Source organism: Littorina saxatilis, linkage group LG13 (assembly GCF_037325665.1).
Source record: "Littorina saxatilis isolate snail1 linkage group LG13, US_GU_Lsax_2.0, whole genome shotgun sequence".
Taxonomy (NCBI): domain Eukaryota; kingdom Metazoa; phylum Mollusca; class Gastropoda; order Littorinimorpha; family Littorinidae; genus Littorina; species Littorina saxatilis.
Genome location: NC_090257.1, coordinates 28,220,943 through 28,240,159, shown reverse-complemented (window position 1 = coordinate 28,240,159; position 19,217 = coordinate 28,220,943). Strand labels below are relative to the sequence as shown.

The following is a 19,217-nucleotide window of genomic DNA, read 5'->3' as shown; positions in this document are numbered from 1 at the left end:
TGCAAACAACTGCATCCCCTTCAACTCACAGACACCAGTACATTGCAAGCATTTTAAATTACATCACTCATACCACACTGGCGGGGAAGAATGCACATTGCACGCGGCGATACGCGGAAGACTTTGCCTGGGAAATGCTTGTTAATCAGTGTCGCAATCGGCTCCGAAAGGGTTTGACGTACCCAGTAGGTTATTCTTGGGGAAGCCCTATTTCGATCATCGGTCCATACTTCCACGGTCGTTGCCCAATATCCTTTATATTTACAACAACAAACAAGTAATTGACAACAAATGCTTCCGGTTTCATCGTCGTGGATGAAGTGCTAGCAAACCTGGACATGTGTGCTTCTGTGACTGGTCGACAGACGCTATAATTTGTTCCGATTTGTTCTTAGCGTACATGAAACACATTCCGGTTAAAATCCAATTCTTTGACAGGCAACACACCTAATTACCAAACTCTAGTAGCTGCACACTAGCAGACACTAGTCTCTCCCGTGATTTGGCTGGCAGCCTGGTGGGTTAAGGGTGGAGGCTTTTCCGATCTCCCAGGTCAACTTATGTGCAGACCTGCTAGTGCCCTATCCCCCTTCGTGTGTACACGCAAGCTCAAGACCAAGTACGCACGGAAAAGATCCTGTATTACATGTCAGAGTCCGGTGGGTTATAGAAGAAGAAGAAGAAGAAGAAGAAGAAGAAGAAGAAGAAGAAGAAGAAGAAGAAGAAGAAGAAGAACCACTGAATCAGCAAACTTTCCTTGCCCTATGCAACGTCCATGGTATGCAACGTTGAAATGAAGTTACCAGTTTGAAACATTTAATCGTTGACTTTCTTTTGAAGCAATCCGTGTTCTCTTATCATCCACAGATTTACCGCAGACACCATTCGCGAAATCAATATCCGCAGCAGAAATCAACCTTTTGAACAACAAACAGTACGTTAAGTATGCTGCGTGACGTCATATGAAACCTGAAAAATTGACGTAATGCAAAGCATCTGATTATCTGGCGTATTCTCCGTAATACATGTCCGTGGGATTTTCAATGTTCGGTGATTTCCGGTGGTACATGCGCAAGGGATATGCGCACTGAAACGTCGTCTGTTACAGCAATCATTGACCATGCGGGTAGTTGTCGCTGACAAAAACATGTTTTCCTCGCAGAATATTATGTCAGAATACCACTATAGCTACGCTGTTATTCCTACGCTTAAAACACAATAGCTGTTTATAAATAACTCTTGATCTCTTTCAAAAAGGTAAAAATCATGTCCGTTGGGCTTCCCGGAATAAAACGTATACTTTTTGTGACGAAGTTTGTTGTCCACACACTTGACGAGGTCACGTTAACTCGTCCAAGGTCCATCGCATCCAACACAACAAACAAACAAACCTGTAGTGTTCGTCACGAAGTTCGTTCACGTACACACACTTGACGAGGACAAGGACATGTTAAAAGGTCCAAGGTCCATCGCATCCAACACAACAAAACAAACAAACCTGTAGTGTTCGTCACGAAGTTCGTTCACGTACACACACTTGACGAGGTCACGTTAACTGGTCCAAGGTCCATCGCATCCAACACAACAAAACAAACAAACCTGTAGTGTTCGTCACGAAGTTCGTTCACGTACACACACTTGACGAGGACAAGGACATGTTAAAAGGTCCAAGGTCCATCGCATCCAACACAACAAAACAAACAAACCTGTAGTGTTCGTCACGAAGTTCGTTCACGTACACACACTTGACGAGGACAAGGACATGTTAAAAGGTCCAAGGTCCATCGCATCCAACACAACAAATCAAACATACCTGTAGTGTTCGTCACGAAGTTCGTTCACGTACACACACTTGACGAGGACAAGGACATGTTAAAAGGTCCAAGGTCCATCGCATCCAACACAACAAATCAAACAAACCTGCAGGTTGTTGGCTGTGAGTCGGAGGGAGTGAAGGCCCCTCAGGTAGGGAAGTTTCTGGATCGTCTTGATGCTGTTTTTTTGCAGCCAAAGTTCCCGGGTGTTGGCGGGTACCCGGGGTGGGATGGAAGTCAGACCTGAAGGCAGAAGACATAACACGCTGTGAACATTGGTGAACATTCCCAGTGATTCGCCCTTCCATTGTCATGAATATTCCTTTTTTTTATTTTTTTATTTTTTGTATTCTCTTTTTGTGGATTATTTTTTTGTTTTTTGTTGTTGTACATGTATATGCTGTACATTACAGGACATCCCCTAAACAAGGGGACAAAAACATAAAACAAAACACACTTGGACAATTACAACACACATGGGGTGGGTGGGTGAGGGGGGGGGTGATCAGGGCTTGATGGTCGCAGTATCACAAATATATATGTAAACAAGTCGCGTAAGGCGAAAATACAACATTTAGTCAAGTAGCTGTCGAACTCATAGAATGAAACTGAACGCAATGCAACGCAGATAGACCGTATACTCTTAGCATCGTCAGTCCACCGCTCACGGCAAAGACAGTGAAATTGACAAGAAGAGCGGGGTAGTAGTTGCGCTGAGAAGGATTGCACGCTTTTCTGTACCTCTCTTTGTTTTAACTTTCTGAGCGTGTTTTTAATCCAAACATATCTATATGTTTTTGGAATCACGAACCGACAAGGAATAAGATGAAAGTGTTTTTAAATTAATTTCGAAAATTTATTTAATTTTGAAAATAATTTTTATATATTTAATTTTCAGAGCTTGTTTTTAATCCAAATATAACATATTTATATGTTTTTGGAATCAGCAAATGATGAACGTAAATTTAGATCGTTTTATAATTTTTTTTTTTTTTTTACAATTTTCAGATTTTGAATGACCAGAGTCATTAATTAATTTTTGAGCCACCAAGCTGAAATGCAATACCGAAGTCCGGGGTTCGTCGAAGACTACTTGACCAAAATTTCAACCAATTTGGTTGAAAAATGAGAGCGTGACAGTGCCGCCTCAACTTTCACGAAAAGCCGGATATGACGTCATCAAAGACATTTATCAAAAAAATTAAAAAAAACGTTCGGGGATATCAATCCCAGAAACTCTCATGTCAAATTTCATAAAGATCGGTTCAGTAGTTTGGTCTGAATCGCTCTACACGCACGCACACACGCACGCACACACACACATACACCACGACCCTCGTTTCGATTCCCCCTCTATTTTAAAACATTTAGTCAAAACTTGACTAAATGTAAAACAAGTCGCGTAAGGCGAAAATACAACATTTAGTCAAGTAGCTGTCGAACTCACAGAATGAAACTGAACGCAATCCAACGCAGCAAGACCGTATACTCGTAGCATCGTCAGTCCACTGTGAAATTGACAAGAAGAGCGCGGTAGTAGTTGCGCTAAGAAGGATAGCACGCTTTTCTGTACCTCTCTTTGTTTTAACTTTCTGAGCGTGTTTTTAATCCAAACATATCATATCTATATGTTTTTGGAATCAGGAACCGACAAGGAATAAGATGAAAGTGTTTTTAAATTGATTTCGACAATTTAATTTTGATAATAATTTTATATATTTAATTTTCAGAGCTTGTTTTTAATCCAAATATAACATATTTATATGATTTTGGAATCAGCAAATGATGGAGAATAAGATGAACGTAAATTTGGATCGTTTTATAATTTTTTTTTTTTTTACAATTTTCAGATTTTTAATGAAACTACTGGACCGATCTTTATGAAATTTTACATGAGAGTTCCTGGGATTGATATCCCCGAACATTGTTTTCATTTTTTGATAAATGTCTTTGATGACGTCATATCCGGCTTTTCGTGAAAGTTGAGGCGGCACTGTCACGCTCTCATTTTTCAACCAAATTGGTTGAAATTTTGGTCAAGTAATCTTCGACGAAGCCCGGACTTCGGTATTGCATTTCAGCTTGGTGGCTTAAAAATTAATTAATGACTTTGGTCATTAAAAATCTGAAAATTGTAAAAAAAAAAAAAAAAAATTTATAAAACGATCCAAATTTACGTTCATCTTATTCTCCATCATTTTCTGATTCCAAAAACATATAAATATGTTATATTTGGATTAAAAACAAGCTCTGAAAATTAAATATATAAAAATTATTATCAAAATTAAATTGTCGAAATCAATTTAAGAACACTTTCATCTTATTCCTTGTCGGTTCCTGATTCCAAACACATATAGATATGATATGTTTGGATTAAAAACACGCTCAGAAAGTTAAAACAAAGAGAGGTACAGAAAAGCGTGCTATCCTTCTTAGCGCAACTACTACCGCGCTCTTCTTGTCAATTTCACTGCCTTTGCCATGAGCGGTGGACTGACGATGCTACGAGTATACGGTCTTGCTGAAAAATGGCATTGCGTTCAGTTTCATTCTGTGAGTTCGACAGCTACTTGACTAAATGTTGTATTTTCGCCTTACGCGACTTGTTTCACTTCCCCGAAAAAAGGGTATCCCACGCTGTAATGACCGACGAATTCATCAACCAACCGTTTTCTCAGACGGAAAGGCACATGTTACGAAGAGAGACGGGCACGCAGACAGACGTAGAGAGAAAAGAACTCACACACAATCAGAGAGAGAGACAGAGACAAAGAGACAGAGACAGAGAGAGACAAAGAGATAACAAAATGAACACAGGTAAGACAGGTAATGAGAGAAATATACGTGTGTAAGATCCATGTTTTCATTCACTTTTTCAAAAAACTGTCAACACTCCAAAAGAACAGAAACAAATCATACAAACCTGTGTGTTTGCAATCCACTATGACAGTCTCAACGTTTGTGCGCACATAGCACGCGCATCCTTCCGGGCATGACGTAGTTCCAGCCTCCTCCTCCAAGGGGCAGTAAGTCTGATCGTCCTCCAGACTCGCGACGCGCTTCCCCCAAAGCTCAGAAGGCCAAGCGCAGGTCCATCCCTCCAGGCACTCCTCGGTCCCCGTCAGCTTTCCCTCCGCCTTCCACTCCTTTAGCTGGCGAGTGACGTTGAGGATGTTGCAGTCACAGGCGAGGTGCGCGCCCTCCATGAGGATGGTGAAGTGCTTGATGACCAACATGAAGATGGGCAGAGTCTCGCGGGTCGCGTTGTATAGCACCACAGAGCGCAGCTTGCTGAAGCGCAGAGAGATCACGCGCTGCGACGTCGGGGTCTTGAACATGTCCGCGAAACCCCCCGTGGTGGGGTTCTTGAGAGCTTCGGCCAGGCGGGGAAGGGAGGTGCGCTGGCTGATGTGGACAAAGTCCAAGACCTGGATGTCCGTGTACTCCAGGTTGGTGTGCACCAGGCCTCGCAGCTCCAGCACAATGACGGGGAAGGTGGTCAGCGGGTTGTGCTGCAGCTCCAGCAGCTTAAGCTTGACCATCATCATGCTGAGCGCGCCGTGGTCAAAGCGCCGGATGCTGTTGTTCTTCAGCCGTAGCTCCGTCAGCTGCTCAAGGCTGGTGAACAGTCCGTCCTGCAGTATCTCCAGCGCGTTCCTGTCCACGTTCAGCTTGTCCAGCCGCCTCACGTTCCTGAAGATGTTGTCTGGAAGAGCCTTCAGCAGATTCCCCTGGAGGTCCAGCTTCCTCAGCGCCGTCAGCTTGAAGAAGAGCTTAGCGGGCAGGGACGTCAGCCGGTTGTGAGCCAGGCTGAGGAACTGCACGCCCGGCACGAGGTCGAACACGTCCTCCGCGATCTCCCTCAGTCCGTTCCGCTGCAGCGAGATGAACTGGAAGACGCTGGTGAACTGGAAGCGGGTCAGGTTGGTAATGTTGTTGCCGTCCAGTATCAGCAGCCTGCGGAACAGGTGGGGCGGCATGTCGAACGAGCCCCTGAAGTTGTACAGGTCGTTGAACTGGAAGGTCCGCGACAGGTTCCTGGGCAGCTCCGCGAAGCCGTCGGGCCAGGGGAAGACAACAGGCGCCGTCAGCTTGTTGTCGCTTAGCTCCAGGGCACGCAGGTTGGGCACAGAGGTGGCTAGGAAGTCGGGCAATACGGGCAAGCTGACGTTGCTGAGCACCATCTCCACCACATTGTCCAACTTGCCCGTGCAGCGCGCCAGGTGGTGGAGGTAGGACGGCGCGGACCAGTCGCCCATGATGGAGAAAGCCTTAACTGCTCTGAAGGCGTCACACAGGCGGGGGGTGGTCTCAAGCTCCCTAAGGTCCCAGGCCCGGTCACCGAGCAAGGTGAGAACATTGAGGTGCGTCATGTTGGCGATCATCTCCACTACACTCATGCTCAGCCTGCATTGCGAGCTCTGGAAGTAGGAGATGTAGTTGTGGTAGTATCTTTTCCCCGACCCAGTCTCGTTCGCTGGCTGGCTCCCGTTTTGAGAGGGTGGCGTGTGATGAGTCCCTGCTTGGGCCACCTCAGGGTGTGTTGTGGAAGCGGGTGTCCCGGGACGACCGTGGGAATTCGAGACTGAGTTTCCCACATCTTCCCGCAGCACGACCTGTGTCACTCCTTTGTCCAGACAGCCCAGGAGGAACATGACGATGGATTCAGTTCCCGAGGTCTGATTCAGCTTGCTCTCAAAATCGTCCCGTGTCAGGTAGCAGCGGGGTTGGCCCGTGTGGATCGTGAACTTCTTGGTGAGCATGGGTAGCACTTCCTGCTGTGCGTTGAAGAACAGGTTGTTGCGCGTGCCCGCTTGAAAATCGTACCGGCATTTCGTCAGGGGCGGTAACTCCGTGCTGGTGGAACTGGCTTCTAGTGTGGAGTCGTTCGTCAAATTCTTCTGTGGGGTGTTGCTCTTCTTGCAAGGTTCTGTGTGATTCATGGTGTCATTCTGCTGTGTGATGTTCGTGCCACAAGGTTCTGTTTTAGTTCCGCTGTTGTCGCTGTCGACGGTGGCCGTTGTAGCGGTGTTGCCGTTAAAGGTGACGTCGGGCCGAGATTGTGTTGTGGTGAGCAATGGGTCTGCCTCACTGTAGAAAGTCCAAAGCCCGACGAGCAGGGCAAGGGGCATAAACCGTGCAGGCCCCATGTCGCGTAAAACTCAGTATTGTCTCCCTTGTCGTGATAAAGTCATCGCTCAGTAGTACTGCGAGACAAAAAAAGGAAAAATTGTAGTCACATGATTATGTCTACAAAGATGTTAGTAAACACTGTATATAAAATTGCTGTTTCATAATTATATTGCGGAAAGATTGAAGCGTGTTTTGCCCCGGCTTATAAGCACTGATAAGCACTGATCTGACAGGAATTTTGAAAGAAGAAATATCGAATAAAGAATCAGGTTGTTGATGATCGATACAGCTGTTATATTCTGAACAGCAAAGAATACCAGGACTTTTGTTAATGGCTGATTTTGAAACAGCTTTTGACAGCATTGCCTGGTCCTTTATTCAAAAATCTGTTGATGTTTTTAATTTTGGTCAGGATATAAAGCGCTGGGTATCAACTTTCTATTTTAATATTACATCCTGTGTAAATGTAAATGGACAGTATTCCGAATGGGTTTCCGTGCAGCGCGGTACAAGGCAAGGGATCACCTGTCTTGTTATGTGTTCTTAATTTGTTCAGAGATTTTAGCCGAAAGGATTCCAAACAAACATAAAGATGAAAGGAATTACAATGTTTGATGAAGAGTTGCTAATATCAATCAATCAATATGAGGCTTATATCGCGCGTATTCCGTGGGTACAGTTCTAAGCGCAGGGATATCCCCATTTGCAGATGACACAACATTATTTTTGGACGGTAGGAGAGAATCTTTTATTGAATGTATGAAAGTGTCAAAGGAATATTCCTACTGGTCGGGGTTAAAATTGAATTGCAATAAAACCGTCGCATTATGGATTGGGTCTTGTGTAAATTCACCCATTAGACTTATGTCGGAGTATGATATGTGTGTTGGAACACTACAGCTTTGAAAGTTCAAGGTATTGTGCTTTCAACAAGAGTGGATACGATTGTGTTAAGAAATTATGATAGCAAATTGGAAGACATTCGGCATTTGTTGAATACCTGGTCAAGGAGAACTCTTACACCTCTGGGACAAATAACAGTTATAAAGACACTAGCAATTTCATAGTTTGTTTGTTTGTTTGTTTATTTGTTGCTTAACGTCCAGCCGACTACGCAGAGCCATATCAGGACGAGGAAGGGGGGGATGAAGGGGGCCACTTGTCAAGCGATTCCTGTTTACAAATGCACTAACCCATTACTTGTGTCCCAGCAGGCTTTAGTAAAACTAAATTAATACCTACTGGAAGATTACCAGTTTCCAGTATGTTAAAATAGGCTTAACCTATCTACTGCTGGACTTACATCAGAACACTAACAGATTAAACTATACATGAATCGCGAGACAAGCGGCAAGAGAAGAGATTTTTGGAAAAAATACAGGTGAATGAGCAAGAAGGCAGAAAAAAGAAAAGAATTCATGAAGAAAAAGAGAGCATGACAGGAAAGAGGAACCAAAAATCTACCTAACAGCAAACTAGAAAGCTCCTGCGGTTCCAAAAACAGGAGGGGCCTTTAATTTCATAACCGCAGTGCCCCACTGCGGGAAATTATGATAGCAAATTGGAAGACATTCGGCATTTGTTGAATACCTGGTCAAGGAGAACTCTTACACCTCTGGGAACAGTTATAAAGACACTGGTAGCAATTTCATAGTTGGTGTTTTTGTTTATGACCCTTCCTGATCCATGTGAAGAAGTGTTACATTATTTGAATAAGATGTTTTATTCTGTTGTTTGGAGTGGTAGAATTGAAACGATAAGTAGAAAGAGCATGATGGTTCACGATTATAAAGATGGTGGTTTAAAATGATTGATGTTAGATGTTTTTTGTCAGCCCTTAAAACAAGTTGATTTAAATCAGCATTTCAGACTTTCAGAGCGGAAGCTCTACTCTTGTCTGTTTATTTATTTTACTTTATTGTCCCATCGTTGGGAAATTTGAGTCGCTTCCTCTCAGTGGAAAGCTAGCAGCAACAAGAGTCGCGCTACTGAGGTGCATGCATGTGTGCGTGTTTATATGTTATATGTTAAATCAGCCACCTGCACTAATATGGCAGAATGATCGAGGTATTTTACATGGCACAGGGGTGGGACGTGGATGCTGTCTCTGAGTCTGGACATAATGTTGACATATGTCCATCCAGGTTCGGATTTGAACCCGTGACCCAAGGAACTGAAGTCCAGTGCTCAACCAGCTGATTATAACGATGTATTGCTTGAGTCAGTAACCTTTTTTCACTGACTATAGTTTACGGCGCAGTACGATTAATATCCTGTTCGGCGCGGTATCCGTATGTCACTAGCCCAATGAATATTCAGATCTATGTGTTGTGAAGTACACTTCCTTGTACTTGTGTAATTTACGTTACTGTATAGTATAAGGCAGAAGAGCACTGAAAGCTTTCTATATAGAGTGGGATGTTTTTAATGAAGTGAACACACACACACACACACACACACACACACACACACAAACACACACACACACACACACACACACACACACACACACACACACACACACACACATACATACACCGACAAACTGAGTAGAAATCGCGGAGAAAACCAGCAAACAAACACTGAAGCAAGCAAATGCGCAGGGAAAAACACCCGCCAACCTGCCGAGGAAGAGAGAGACTGAGAGAGAGAGAGAGAGAGGGGGGGGGGAGAAGGAGAGAAAGACAGTGGAGAGAGAGGGGGGAGATATAAGAGAGAGGAGAGAGAGGGGAGAAGAGAGAGTACGAGAGAGAGAGAGAGGGAGAGAGACAGACAAAGAGACAGATATAAAGAGGGAGAGAGAGACAGAAAGGGAGAGAGAGAGAGAAGCAGAGCGAAAGAGATGGAGCAAGAGAGGCAAAAAGCGAGAGAGAAGAAGAGGGAGAGAGGTGGAGGAAGAGAGAAGGGGGGGGGGGGGGGCAGAGCTCGGTCTTCGTGGAGATAGGGAGATTTAGTCAGAGAGGACGGGGGTAATAGTTGCACAATGATTCACACGAAGTTTTTTCTTATGTACAGAAATCTGCGGGTGGTTTTTTTGGATGAGATTGTGTGTGTGTGTGTGTCCGTGTATGCGTCAACATCCAGACAATTTAGGACAATGCAAATGTGATGGCAAAACCCCCAAAACAGACAACCGAGTGCAACCTTATACAGGTAGCCCAGGGGCTCACATCCATGAGAGGTGGCATAGGACAAATTGTGAATGAATGTAAATGTGCTAGTATGCTGTCATACAGGAATCAAACACAACGCCAAAGGTAAGTTCCCTCCACTGTATTATACGGCTATGACATCATACACACAAATACACACAATCATGAACATTTATAAATGTTAGGTACTCAAAAATCCAGTACTCACAGTTTTGGTAGGCAAAAAAACCACTCGAGATGACAATCTCGTACACAATTGCAATGACAAAACTCTCTACCCTTCACTGAGGTATAAAACTACAAAAATAGTCCGTGAACTCACAGGCACACGATAATTAATTTACAGGTATCTACTCACGGCTCGTGGGTAGTCAACAAAATCCAGTTATAGTTCCTACTACGGCAGACTTAAAACACCGTCTGCTCTGTCTACTAAATATTCCTTATCTCTTAAGTAATTAAGATATTGTAGACATATTTTAATTCTGGTCATACGCAGAATTACACAGCGTCTATTGCTGTTCACTAGGAAATGTATTTTAACTACTAATTCCTGCTACTAGTGACCTCGGTCTACTCAGTTTCTACCGCCCGGTGACCTCTATGGTCCAACTCTACGGACAAAAATAATCGTGCACTAGCTTCTAGAAATCCCGTCGAATCTCAGCTATGCGGGTCTATAGGCGTGATATTCCGGCGGCTTCTCAGATCCTTCATTCTGTCATCTGGCCACTATCTTCCTTTCCCACCGGTTATACGACGCACTGCACAACATAACTAGCGGACATCTTGTCTTAGATATCTGTCTGCTATGTTTAAATGTACAGTGTTAGTCGATTCAACTTATGCGATAAACATTAGTGATATTCAAATGCTTATTCCATTTACCTGTTAAGTGCTCTACTCGATCTTCCTTTCTCCCGGTCGATTCCTGTGACAACCCCTCCCTGTCGCTGGACAGTGGTTAAGTGTAACGATATCTTCGTTGCGATTCACAACATCAACTCTCTCGGTCAGTGAGCTGAATTCACAGTACGTGCACCACACTTCGCTACGTCATTCTATTATCTCTTGTTAGCGCTCTAAAAGCGTGGAGGATATCACTATCAACCTTTGCCTGTTAGTGTTATTCGTGATTTCCTTCACACAAATGTCCTGGACAATGCAAAAGTGATAGGACATTTGTCCTGAACAAAAATAAATCAATAGGACTTTTTTTTTCGCGACAAAACGTAAATTTAAATAAACTTGACTAGTTTTTTGTCACGAAGGAAACAGAACAAATAGAATAAAAGGTGCGACACCCATAGGAATAAGATAAGATAAAATAAGAAAACTTTATTGTCATCATTTTCACGAGTTTTCATTCACAAACACCTGGGAAATAAATCGCATGTTCCCCATGCAATAAATCCCCGGTTACCATAGTTGCAGGAAGCAGGTTATACATGAATAATCAAAAGCAAACCCAATAGAAACGCTCGGGGATTCTTCGGCTCTTTTCATAGGCGTTTCCCCAGACCACAGGCGGAAGGTATCGTCCACTGGACTACTACTATCACAGAAAGACTACAAGGTACGTCACTCACCTTCGAGTCTTCTGTGTTCTTGGAGTCGCTTCCTGGGGAAAAATATTGTTCAAGACGGTTTGCCTCTTCCTACAGTCTGTGTAAGGTCAAATAAATACAGTTGAATGATTGTTTGAACTGTATGTACCTTGCATTTTCAGCTTCCGTCCGCTGCAGGTTGTTTTTAACCATCATTTGGACGAATCTTCGTTTGCGAGCCGCTAATATCCACTTTGCGTCAAATCATGCATCCGCACCGAATATGCATACCAGTTTACACAGCGAGAGGGAGAGAGAGAGAGAGAGAGAGAGAGAGAGAGAGAGAGAGAGAGAGAGAGAGAGAGAGGGGGGGGAGAGAGAGGCAGGGAGTGATAGAGGGAGAGACAGGGAGTGAGAGAGAGTGGAGAGAGAGACAGGGAGGGAGAGAGACAGACAGACAGATGGAGATTAATAGGGGAGAGAGAGAGAGAGAGAGAGACTGAAAGTCAGAGAAAGAGAGGGGAGGGGAGAGCGAGACAGAGACAGAGAGAGCCCGTGAGAGACTCTTCCGAAAAAGAGAGACAGCATAGAAAAAAATACATATAAGAATGCTTTCAACATTAACGTATGATCATTGTCTCCCGCTAGGATTATTGTGTGTTGTAGCTAATTTTAGGTGTGTAGGGAGGCTGGTTTCTTATTGGTTGATTGTTTGAACGGGTGCGCGCGTGAGCCTCAGAATGATAGCGTGGGCTAGTACCCGGTGTGATTTCTAAGTGAGAGGACGTGTTTCAGTGTGCGTATCGGCTTGGATTTGTGCTGTTTAACTTTTGATTGAACGATTACTGTGTTAATGTAAGGAGTGTAGCTGAGCCATTATAACGTTTATTTTGGCGAAGGAGTGATTCGAGGATTGTCTAGAGAGACTGTGTGTGTGTGAGAAACGTTTTAGTGCTGGGTTTATATCAGCGAGGTGACTTTCGACCGGGATCGTAATTCGAGTTCCGACGAGTTGTGTGCGGCTGTATCTTGAGGAAGGAACTGTAAGTAGATATTGTTTCTTTGGTATTATTGTATTTGCTATGTTTAATCAGTTCTATGATGTGTTCTGAGCGTATGATTGATGCTATGGCGTGTATGTATGCTGCATACATACACGCCATAATGCATGTATGTGTGTCAGCCATTTGTTTCCCGCGACAGCTGAGTGTCTTTGTTCACGACGTAGCGTGCCTTGTGACGTCATAGCTAGAGTAACCTACCCTTAGTAACTTAGTAATATGGACCTTGAAATTATCGGCCCTCGTCACGCTTCAATGCGTGCAGACGTGACGTGTCCCCGGAGATCTATTGTGTTGTAAAGGATAATAGGTCCTGTCTCCCAATCGCTTTTCCTCCCCCCCCTTCCCCTCTGTTCACTTGATATAGTAGGTTTATTGTGGAATGTATGTATGGTTAGGATGCATTGGTACGAATGGTGCGTTTCTACTTGTTATATCATGTACTTATATTATGTTTTCTTTTCTGTTCATGTGTCATCAGACACTGCTTTCTGATGTGCTTTCTAGTGTACGTTAATTAAAAGTCACGTTATCGCAACCTCTGTCTTGGCGTCTCATTTATGCTTCCTGGCCTATTTCCCCCTTCCACTCCACCCTATTTGATTCATCACGGATATTTTAGACGGAGGAGCTTCAAAACTGAATTTTTATTCTGGATGGGGCCGGGAAAGTTACGTCAGTCTCATCAACTCGCACATTATATATACACACACACAAAATGCAGCAGACAAATTTATAACCAAAATATACTCACAATCACGGCACCCTTTCCGACTTCATTCGAACGTCACACACCTCCCAGTGTTTCTATGTCAATATAGTTTACGGCGCAGTACGATTAAAATCCTGTTCAGCGCTGTATCGTATGTCACTAGCCGTAAACACAACAGAGACGAGTTGCCCAGAGCGGTTCGCCACGGGTCGCTGGCAGTGCGAATGACAAAAAGCCGTTTTTTAGGGCAGTGCAGGAAAGCGCTCGCGAAGCACTCGGCGAGCGGCTTTGGTATATGCTCGCCCACCGCCCGCCGCGTTATCCAAGATGGCGGCGGTGTTTACACTGCGATGCCGTGTTGCGTGTTTCGATCTTCTCGGCGTGGTTTTTGACGTGACCCGAGGGATCCACCGCTTTTCAAGGTTCAGGGACTACCCCAGCTAAATTTCCCATCATAACTACATTCTCTCTGACGATTTCACTGACCGAATCGTCTACTAGTTTAAGAAGTACAACTTTTTTCATATCTCGCAGCAATCGTGCTTTCTTCGTCGCCATCGTGAAGCGATTTGCCTCGTTGTGAGCCCGTTGCATTGACCAATCCAGAGCGACTTTTCTCTGAGCGGCCCGTATTGTGATTCTGAGCAACGCATGGCTGGCCTCAAAACCTCGCTGATTCAAGGCAGAAACAGACATAAACAAAACTTGCACTGACAAAGAGGGTCTCGTGTATTTGGAGTGCCTCGTGCATTCCTTTTGGCCTCCCGGTGTAACACGACATTTTTACTCCACGAAAAATTGACTCCGGAGTAAAAAAAATGTGTCAAAGGACTTATTTTTCATGTGAAAGCCTGCACATTTATGTAGCGGTGATCATGATGGAAGATATATTTATGCTGAGCCTCATTCTGTTTTAAGGATGGAGGGATACGAACACTATCAGCCTCATTCTGTCTCGAGTATAAAGGGATGAAAACACTATCAAGTATAGAGGGGTGAGAACATTATCAACCTTATTCTGTTTCAAGTATAGAGGGGTGAGAACATTATCAGCCTTATTCTGTCCCAAACATAGGATCGAAGGTAGACAGAGACACATGTTGTTTTAGGATTTGTGTCTCTGCAGGACTGTTTTGTTTGTTTGTTTGTTTATAAGTTGATTTGTTTCTTAATGCCGCTCCAGATAATTTTCAAATGTAATCAGAACTTTTCACTTGCAACATTGTGATCTCATTGAAAAAACAAATCACTACACACACACAAACACACACATACACACACACACACACACACACACACACACACACACACACACACACACACACACACACACACACTAGCACGTCAGTTTGCGGACTCGCACACATTCTTACAAATACATAGATTTTCACATCATTGCCAGTTCTGCTTTTTATATTTAGTCAAGTTTTGACTAAATATTTTAACATCGAGGGGGAATCGAAACGAGGGTCGTGGTGTATGTGCGTCTGTCTGTCTGTGTGTGTGTGTAGAGCGATTCAGACTAAACTACTGGACCGATCTTTATGAAATTTGACATGAGAGTTCCTAAGTATGAAATCCCCATACGTTTTTTTCATTTTTTTGATAAATGTCTTTGATGACGTCATATCCGGCTTTTCGTGAAAGTTGAGGCGGCACTGTCACGCCCTCATTTTTCAACCAAATTGGTTGAAATTTTGGTCAAGTAATCTTCGACGAAGCCCGGACTTCGGTATTGCATTTCAGCTTGGTGGCTTAAAAATTAATTAATGACTTTGGTCATTAAAAATCTGAAAATTGTAAAAAAAAATTAAAATTTATAAAACGATCCAAATTTACGTTTATCTTATTCTCCATCATTTGCTGATTCCAAAAACATATAAATAAGTTATATTCGGATTAAAAACAAGCTCTGAAAATTAAATATATAAAAATTATTATCAAAATTAAATTGTCCAAATCAATTTAAAAACACTTTCATCTTATTCCTTGTCGGTTCCTGATTCCAAAAACATATAAATATGATATGTTTGGATTAAAAACACGCTCAGAAAGTTAAAACAAAGAGAGGTACAGAAAAGCGTGCTATCCTTCTTAGCGCAACTACTACCCCGCTCTTCTTGTCAATTTCACTGCCTTTGCCATGAGCGGTGGACTGACGATGCTACGAGTATACGGTCTTGCTGAAAAATGGCATTGCGTTCAGTTTCATTCTGTGAGTTCGACAGCTACTTGACAAAATATTGTATTTTCGCCTTACGCGACTTGTTCTTTATTGAGACTGAAAAATACGCTTATTTTGTTTAAGCTTTGAAAATTGGGGAGGGTGGACTTGTTGACCATCCGTGAGGTACAGCGTGACCTGCACCGATCCCATCGTGTGGTAAGTTGAGTACTGTGCCGTGAGACGGTCACACCGTCCTTCTGCAGCCACATGGTCACCCACTGTCCACTGCTGTCCGTCCCCGCCGAGGCCACGAAGAAGTAGGTCCCGTTCCTTGGTGCAGTGAAGACGCCGCTTCAATCAATCAATCAATATGAAGCTTATATAGCGCGTATTCCGTGGGTACAGTTCTAAGCGCTTGTCGAAGAGTTGTCAACTCAGGACTAACAAAGAAACTATATAACATCTTCAGACGGTCACGAACCCTATCACACACTAGCAAACCCTGGTAAACATACAACAAATAAAAAACGCTCGCGCTGGACCCGAGTACTCTTCAGACTGGCTCGCTCCCCCAGTATGAAAGTTTTTGTCTTGTGCACGTGGATTTAAAAAATTTAAAAAAAAAAAATATTTATTTATTTTACACAATTAAAACAATTATTAGAGTAAAATAAAACATTAAAACGTTTATAATAAACAATAGTAAACAAGAATTAAAAAAAATAGACCGCCCATGCCGGGAATCGAACCCGGATCACTTTGGCCATAGGCGGACTGCTTTCCACCAAGCCACCAACTCCGACAATTTTGACAATGAACTCAAATGCTTAGCCTGCCAAAATTAGGTCTCGCAGCACACGACTGAAGTGGCACACCGTCGCACGCAAAGCCTGGTGTCGCTGGCTGGCTGGCTGTTCTATTAAATATTTTTGAGCGGAAGGTCAGGCAGAAAATTCGATCAAGTCCGCATTGTTTTTAGAAGCGAATATGGTCGGACGCTGAACCACGATGCTTTCACTTTCACTCGATAGCTCGACGCAGCGCAAAGCCTGGTGGCCACACGCTGGCTGGCTGTACTGTGTGACGCGTTCGGCTGTAAGTTATTTATTTATTTTACACAATTAAAAAAATTATTAGAGTAAAATAAAACATTAAAACGTTCATAATAAACAATAGTAAACAAGAATTAAAAAAAAATAATAAAATAGACCGCCCATGCCGGGAATCGAACCCGGTGTCGCTGGCTGGCTGGCTCTTCTATTAGCCGCACGGCAGTTCTATCCCACCGCGAATTGCGCCCTCCGTTAAGAGTCGTTTTTGTGGATTATTTTGCATTTAGGTCCCAGGTAACATTATGAAGTTTTAATACGATCAATCGGACCTATTATCAAGTTAGTGTATCAACTTTTGAACGAACTGCGCCCAGTAGTTTCCCAGCAATAAGCTGTTAAGTCGAGACAGACAGATACACAGACAGATAGACACACAATTAAAGTCTGCTGGACCCTCCTACTGCGTACTCGGGGACAACTGTTTAACAACAATGTACACATCAATAGCTAGGTCCAAACAAAATAATATTAAACACAAAGAAAACACCTCTCACAGAGCACAGAACAAGAATGTCTTTTGGGGCACAACACATCACGCTTGTCCCGTTGAAAGCGCTCACCTCGTTTGTAATGACAGTGAAGGGATGAAGAGAAGTTTAACAGAACAAAGAAGAATTATACTGTCGACTCACCAGCAACGTAAACGGAGTAAGTCTTGGAAACAGCAACAGTATAGTGACCGGTGTCACGATTTCATCTTTCGCCTGTGTACATATTTCCCCCTCGACATATACTCAAGACTGAAATGTTGTTTCCTGGAAAAATCAAGAAGAGAAATTATTTATGGACGAAAAGCATGTCAGTTTCTTGCATGTGAAGAAAATTGGTGGTAAAATTTGATCGATTTTGCGGCTGCCCACCTACGCAAAGGGTGGCTGCATGCAAATGCACTATTTGCGCAAATGATACTGTGAACAGCGCATCCAGTAATAACTAATATAATAGTTAATATTATGCTTGTATTTGTATGTTTTTGTATGTGTGGGACAGTAAAGTAAGGAAAATGAAAATGAAAATGTTTTCCGGTAATATACCAATGCACAGCGACATCCACCTTCCACCCACCCTGTCACGTGACGAGCGTATCGAGGACATCAAATGGATCTACCGGGCGGAGGACGGCTCTGAAGAACTGATCGCAATGTTTGTTGTTGGTCACTTCAATCCCATGCCTGCTTTCTCTGGCCACTTGAAGTGGACTGGTCAGGGAGGGATCGTGGTCAGTCAGGCTGCTGTTGCTGAGACCGGTGTGACGTTTTCATCTTTCGCCGTGTTGATATTTCGCTTCTCGGCCTCGTTGATCTAGTATAAACTCTACACTGAACAACAACAAAAAAACCTTCGATAGTACTGATGAGCGACCTTGTGTACCTTACATTCATGGGGCCAAACTTGTCCAACCAATTTGTTTTATTTAACTTAGAAAATTAATTTGATTCATCCTAAAATGTTTTCCTTCTTACTCAAGGGACGTAACCACTTAGTACACGTTTTCGAAGAATTCGATTTTGGGAGTGAAATCTAATAAATGTTACCACCAATTTTCTTCACATGCAAGAAACTGACATGCTTTTCGTCCATAAATAATTTCTCTTCTTGATTTTTCCAGGAAACAACATTTCAGTCTTGAGTATATGTCGAGGGGGAAATATGTACACAGGCGAAAGATGAAATCGTGACACCGGTCACTATACTGTTGCTGTTTCCAAGACTTACTCCGTTTACGTTGCTGGTGAGTCGACAGTATAATTCTTCTTTGTTCTGTTAAACTTCTCTTCATCCCTTCACTGTCATTACAAACGAGGTGAGCGCTTTCAACGGGACAAGCGGCGTCTTCACTGCACCAAGGAACGGGACCTACTTCTTCGTGGCCTCGGCGGGGACGGACAGCAGTAGACAGTGGGTGACCATGTGGCTGCAGAAGGACGGTGTGACCGTCTCACGGCACAGTACTCAACTATGGAAAGCCGTTTGGCTCATAACCATTACACGCGTAATAAAAAATAAATACACGCGTAATAAATGATTAATACGCGTGTAATAAATGATTAATGCGCGTGTAATAATCATTTTTTACGCGTGTAAGAAATGATTAAATACGCGTGTAATAACTATTTCATGCGCGTGTAAGAAATGATTAAATACGCGTGTAATAAATATTTCATGCACGTGTAAGAAATGATTAAATACACATGCAGGAAATAGTTTATACGCGTGTAAGAAATGATTAAATGCACGTGGAATAAAAATGTCATACACGTGTACGAAATGATTAAATACACGCGTAATAAATATTTCATGCGCGTGTAAGAAATATTTAATACACGCGTAATAAATATTTTATGCGCGTGTAAGAAATAATTAATACACGCGTAATAATCATTTCATGCGCGTGTAAAAAATATTTAATACACGCGTAATAAATATTTCATGCGCGTGTAAGAAATAATTAATACACGCGTAATAATCATTTCTTACACGCGTATGAAATAGTTATTACACGTGTATTTAATCATTAT

General features: G+C 43.0%; 2 protein-coding genes across 4 annotated transcripts in view; one reads left to right on the top strand and one right to left on the bottom strand.

The window, feature by feature from the left end:
* The window catches only part of LOC138945428 (protein toll-like), a 41,107-nt gene extending 27,105 nt beyond the window's left edge, over nucleotides 1-14,002 (bottom strand). The window contains exons 1-3 of one of the 3 annotated variants that reach the window (XM_070316859.1): nucleotides 13,462-14,002; nucleotides 4,738-7,021; nucleotides 1,921-2,057 (exon numbers count right to left, since the gene is read on the bottom strand). In XM_070316859.1, the coding sequence (XP_070172960.1) occupies nucleotides 1,921-2,057; nucleotides 4,738-6,964 (2,364 nt within the window). In that variant the 5' untranslated portion in view covers nucleotides 6,965-7,021; nucleotides 13,462-14,002. Of the gene's footprint in view, nucleotides 1-1,920; nucleotides 2,058-4,737; nucleotides 7,022-10,307; nucleotides 11,871-13,461 lie in introns of those variants that run through there. The other 2 variants (XM_070316857.1, XM_070316858.1) reach the window with 2 other exon arrangements.
* Nucleotides 1-19,217, top strand: part of LOC138945442 (uncharacterized) — a 387,771-nt gene that overhangs the window by 276,689 nt on the left and 91,865 nt on the right. The gene's annotated exons all lie outside the window — the stretch shown is intronic.